The 6000-nt window shown below is 52.0% G+C and overlaps 1 protein-coding gene across 2 annotated transcripts in view; it reads left to right on the plus strand.

The window, feature by feature from the left end:
- Window positions 1-3259, plus strand: part of CCDC93 (CCC complex scaffolding subunit CCDC93) — a 94603-nt gene extending 91344 nt beyond the window's left edge. For both annotated transcript variants that reach the window (XM_079710350.1, XM_079710351.1), the window contains exon 24: window positions 2873-3259. In XM_079710350.1, the coding sequence (XP_079566476.1) occupies window positions 2873-2926 (54 nt within the window). In that variant the 3' untranslated portion in view covers window positions 2927-3259. The remainder of the gene's footprint in view (window positions 1-2872) is intronic.
- Window positions 3260-6000: the final 2741 nt, after the last annotated feature.

The following is a 6000-nucleotide window of genomic DNA, read 5'->3' on the forward strand; positions in this document are numbered from 1 at the left end:
AGGGTGGGTCCCTCAGAGCCCGAGAAGACCCCAGACTGGGCCAGGTGCTGGCCTCAGTTTTCTTCAGTCCAAAACAAGTTGGAAAAAAGGGGGTAGGGGGAATGTGATATATGTTCCTCAGATAGCGAAGTGTATTTCACTTAAAGGACTCACCTTTCTAAAAAATTGCACATCCCCTTGTTTTTTGATGTTAAAATTGCTCTCTCTTATAAAATGATAGTGACAGTACGCATTCCTTTTTTTTTAATCATTTTACTTGGCAAAAATTTAAAATTCACCACCACAGGTTAGCATTCCCAAATCTTAAATTTTTTTTTCAAGATCCTCTGAGGTAACCTGGGGCATCACAGGTGCTGAGGCTTGCTTGCTGCTTCCCCGTTTCCACCCCATTCCTCCAGGTAGAGGAATTCTGCTCTTTTACATATTGCAGTGCCAGGTAAGATCTCATTTGTGGAAGAAACACAGCTCGAAAAGTCAGACTTTCATCCCAGGATGGACTCTCCTCCCAGAACCCTCTGTCTGCCTCCTTTATTCGCCTCTCCTCGACCTGCTTGGGTTACTGCTTCCCAGTTCTGAATTCTCACTGCATCCTGGTCCCCAGCACCGTCCTGGGCAGTAATGGTTCTTCATGCAGAGCACGGTTTTAGCCAGAACATGGCCTTTGACCACCGCCGTCATCCCTTTATGGTTTAGTTGACTCCACATTAGCTGAGCCCCGTGACGCCTGTGGGCTCCGTGCCTGGTCCAGCCTCCTCTGGGATCAAGGCCTTTTTGACTGGCAACGTCGGGTTGTCTCTAAAATCCCATGGGCTTGCTTGCTCTGGGACGGTTTATTAATAACAAGTCTGCCAGGAAAAAACACATACTCTGGAATCACCTTAATTGCATTATTACACCAACTAATTGTGTTTCTCAAAGCACAGTCTGTCACAAGGTCACCAAACCAAGATTCAGATTCTAGCCTGGCTCTGACGAATGCCAGCCATACATTTTTATGATGCTGGCTCTGGGCACATAATCTCCGGTGAGCGGAGCTCAGGGTGTCTGGCACATAGCGAGCCCCATACCATCTTCAGCAGGAAATAAGCAGGAGGGAGGAGACATTTTCCCTTTTCTTATAGAAAGAAACACCTAAAGGGCCCTTTCTGTATTTGCTTTGCACAGACCGACAGTATCACTCTCTAGCCCCAAAAGGCTCCGAGGAGATTCCATGAAATGTAATCAGTGCTCACGCACCAGGTGACAGCCAAGGATGTTTTTACTGAGAACTTCCAGCAGCATCTCAGTGTGGTGTGACGAGCAAAATCACCCCTGGTGGACTCTGCCACAGCAGTGTTTTGATGTTTATGAGTTGTTTGTTTGGGTTTTTAGGGGTTGTTTTTTGCCCTATTCAGAAGGTGAGGTGGGTAACAAACGTTATTTATTCATTGTTTTATTGTTTTATCTTTTTATTATGGAAATTTTGAAAAACACACAGAAGTAGAGAAAGTAGTCTCACAATATAATAGCATGACTCTGCCTGTCTTGGTCTGTCTTTACCCCTCCCCCCACCTTTTATTCTGGCTGGAGGTTTTTCACCCAAGCAAATCTCAGTAACTCGTTTTAAATAAGAAAACTTTCTTCTCAACTTTTCTAACACAACAAATGTTACTTATCTTCACCTTCTTTTTTTTTTCCCATCCCCAGGAAAAATTAACTATCTACCCCTCCAAAAACACTTGCTTAAAAAATGTCAGAGTATCTTGCTTCTGGCAGAACAATTCAGCTTCACCCCCACCCAGCCCAGAGCCTCCCCAGCTCTGAGTGGAAGATACGCAGAAACCCTACAAGTGAACCAGGGTCCTTGCAGCCAGAAAGACCAAAGGACCTCCAGAGAAGTGGGAGCACCTGGCCGGGCCCAGGGAGATGGAAACATTGACTTTAGGGGTCTTGGATGCAGAGGGGCCAAGGGTGACAGAAACTTTCTTCCACACTAAGTGGATCTCCAGCCAAGCATGGCAGCTGGAGGCCTAGCCACACGCCGGGCCTGCACCCTCGGGCTCGTCCCCTCCAGGACCTTCCCCCCGCCGCATTCACCTCTCATTCTAAACAGGGCTCCTTGTGACGTGGCCCAGGGAAGGGGTGGAGATGGTGTGCTAGCAGATGGAGGTACCCTGAGCTGTCCAGGCCTCTACGAACAAGGGGGAGGGAGGACACACAGTGATAAGCTTTGGAAGAAGGGGATACAGAACGAGGCAGCAGTGGCTTTGCACCCTGGACGCCAGACTCCCCACGCGGGGGAGGCCCCAGTGACCCCTCAGCACACACAGTGATGGGTTTCCTTCAGCTCACTTTGAGGGGGAGGCGTCCCTTGATGCGTCTCTCTCCCTCTGTCTTCTGTGGGTTTCTCTCGTAAAGCCAAGGGTGTTCTTAACCTTCACTGTTGCCGGGGTAAGAGCTTTTCTACGTGCTCCGCCTGCTGTGTGGACGGGCACTGCCTCTTATAACTCCTTAGGCCATGGTCTCCGAGGACTTTCCCCCTTCCTCGCTGGAGGGGTCCGAGATTGGCACGTAAGTATCTGCTTTCTGCTTCTGTCCCTTGGGATTTTAGAGGCTTCTTGAAGTCTTTTGGAATGACAGTGCCTAATCCTCTCCTATCCTCAGTCTGACAGTCCAGAAACCAGTCGTCTTTGTAGCCGTTGGGGCCTTGAAGGTCAGCGTGTGGCCAGGAAGCTCCGCCATGCCGGTGGCAGCGTGCAAGGAGGCCGGTCCATGGTCCACAGGGCTCCCTGCGGGATGGGAAAGGATGCAGAGGCCATCTGAGCCTCATGCGGGTGCTGATGCAGTCCCCACCTCTCTGCTCTCTCTCTCTCTGTCTCTGCTTCCCCTCCAGGAGGGCCGCAAGAACGAGGTGCTGCTGTCCAAGGTGAAAGCCAAGGCCTCCTGAAAATTCCCAGACGGCATCATACGTCACTGATGTCTTTTTCTAAATGCCGTGTATCAACTACAAGGTGGTGAAATGGTTCTGAACGCTGCAGCAAGGACGCAGGTGTGATGATCTCGACACCCTGGATATTTCCTTTCTCCTATTTGCTTCCATTGTTGTCAATGGAATCAGATGGTGCAACCATTGTGGCTTGGATAACACCCATCCTCCGGTGAAGAAATGTGGGCATTATTTGTTCTCTGTGTCGATTCAACTCTTATTTCTCCAGTGACATTGCACATATGAAGGTACCGTGTTTGTCTGGACTCTGAATAAAGTAATGTTAATTGAGCAGCCACTGAGAAGGAGGCACTGAGGGAGAGAGCAGGGTGGCGTAGACCCTGCAGCCAGGCTCCCAGCGAGTGGCCCCAGAGCTTGACCACTGGGATTTTTTTTTTCTTAGTAAACAAGGCTTTTAGCTGAATGACCAGCCCAGGTGAGTGTTGCTCACTTGGGCCTTTCACGTGCCCGTGGTGCCTTTTGTACCCGTCCCCTCGGGTGCCAGCCAGCAGGCTTGATGGTGTAGCAACTAGAAAGGAAGCTCATCACCTGCCCTGGCTTCACCCTCCCGCTCCGCTCAAGTTCATCTCACCACAAATCGAAAACAGGGGCCTCAGCTTGAGGACACGTAAGTAAGAATGACACCTCACCTCACCCTATTCTCCTGTGAGTCCCAGCCAACCTGTGGATGGTCCTGTGCATCCCCCTCGCTAAGAGCACATCACATGCCCTCCGCTCTGCACAGGTCAGGGCTGGGCCCGGAGATGGGCTCTCCCCCCAGCCACTGCCGTCCAGGCCAGCGTGTAAGTGGCAGAGGGACCAGCCGTGAGCAGGTGGCAGAGGGCGTCCCAGCAGGAAGAGCCGCGAGGTGTGCGGAGATCCAGAGGGCTTCATGGAGCAGGCTGGGTCTGGGCTGGATCTGAAGGGGGAATAGCTATTTAATAGCAGAGATTGGTGGAAAGGCCATTTTGGATAAAGTACGGCTGTGATTAAAACTGAAGAGGGTGTGGGGAGAGTACAAGGCATGCTTGTGGGGAGACGAGTGAGCGGCCAGTCTCTGCAGGAGGCTTTAGAGACCAGTCGGGAAAGGTGGGCTGCGATCCGCCTTTGCAGGGCCTTGAAGGGAAGGTGGAGGGCTCAGGTTTCTCCTCTGGACGGAGCAGTCCATCCAGATGGAACTTCTCCTGCCCCAGCCCTGGGGAATCTGGCAGCTTGGGGTCAGTGAACCCAGCTCAAGGCTTGCACGTCATTCCACACGAGCCTTGCATACGTACCAGTCAGCAGGTTTGGGTCATAAAACATAAAAGCTCAAACATGCAAGGAGGGCGCTCAGTGCAGCCACAGGGACGCCGTGCTCATTTTTAGTTCCCTAACGTATACGTTAAGCGGGGCTGATGCGTACAGACTTCAACAGTCTCTTGCTGGATTAACAGCCTTTGGCTTCTGTGTCCTCTCAGCGAGGCCCACCCCGTGAGGAGGCTGCTCCCGGTGCCCGAGTGATAAGGGCACTGTCCCTGGGCCATGTGCTTCTCCACTTGGCCCTGAGCCCTGGTCATTTGTGGGTTTTGAAAGGACTCAATGAAGTTGAAACAAGTGACTGCCAAAGAGCAGGTGGTGCTCCGAGGGCAGGGGAAGGAGACAACAGTTTGACTGGAAACTATTTCGGGTTCAGAGAAGCATCTTGGTTATCTTGTTGAGAAGCTCATGGACCCATTCCCTAACTAACAACTTTTGAGCAATTAGATTATTCGTGTATTATCCACAGGTGGTAGGGAAGAGGAACAGGTAATATCAGAGGTTGTGGTGGTCCTCCTCCTAGATGACTGGGGAAAGTAGGGCATGACTAATCCAAAGCAACCGATAATTCTTCTAAAAGTAGGGGCGTTTACTTTGGGCTGTTTCTAAAGGGTTCCGTTTGGTTTGGTTTTGGTGTAGGGAGGTATCAGTAGATATCTTTTCCCATTTTTTAATCTGCAAGGACTAAGACAGATAATAAATCAATTTCTGTTCCTTGAGCACATTTTGAATTAAACTACAGAAGTCCGTCTTCAGAATTCTGTTTGCCACAGATAAGCCACGGGGCGGATGCTGCCCTTGTGAGTTATGAGGACATAAAATGTGCTTTACAGTTAGGCCTCAGAGGCTGAGGAGATGCCCTGAGGCCCTGATCATTTCAGAAGCCCCTCAGGGGGCCCTCCCAGGATCGTGTCCTCCTGTGTGGCCACAGAGTATGGCTGGCTGTTCTGCCAAGCCCACAGGCTTTTCTGGAGCTAAAAAATAAGTTACTTTTAGGAAACCTGTGCTTCGGGAGGAACAGGGTTTCCCCGGGGAGTGGTCCGTCGTCCCTGCTCAGTCAGAGCAGCGAGCTTGCTGACGGCAGGTGCCCTAGGATTCTCGGGGAGCCTGTGGGCTGGGGCCCCCTCCATCCCACTTGGCCCTCAGGGAGTACATGGGGCTGCTTCGGTTTAAATGGAAATCAGAGCTGCCGCGAGCAGGACGTGCTAGACAACCACGAGGCATCTGGGGACGTAATTGTTGCTGTCCTTGGCCTGGATTCAGGCTCCTGGCTCACTGGGCTCAGCTAATCACACCCGAGGGAGGCGCTGAGGTTACAAGCCAGGGGCCTGTCTCCCTTTTTAACAGGGAGGGCACAGCCCAAGTTCGTCAGGCCTGAGCTCTCTTAAGAGTCCGCAGGGTATGGTTTTAATTGGGTGTGGGTTCATTGCTCATGTTCTGTGGAGAGCTGGGTCCTATCAGTGTCCACTGGGCCGGCAGCAGGGCCAGAAGACAGGAGGCCTTTCCCAGGCTGAGGATCCACTCCCTGACGAACCCCACAGCTCCCGGGCCTCCTGAAACCAGGCGCAGGAGATGGGGAGGCCTCAGGCTGTCAAGTTGACAGCCCCGATCGCGTCTGTAGTGACCAAAGCAGCCCTGCCCAAGGGCACTGTGGGCCGTCAGTTGTGGCCTGCGCACCTGTTCCACCCTGATCTCTGTCGCCTCAGTACGGCCTTGTGTTGCCCTCTCTGCAGGTGACG

Source organism: Hyperoodon ampullatus (genome assembly GCF_949752795.1).
Source record: "Hyperoodon ampullatus genome assembly, chromosome: 8".
In the NCBI taxonomy this organism is placed as follows: Eukaryota; Metazoa; Chordata; class Mammalia; order Artiodactyla; family Ziphiidae; genus Hyperoodon; species Hyperoodon ampullatus.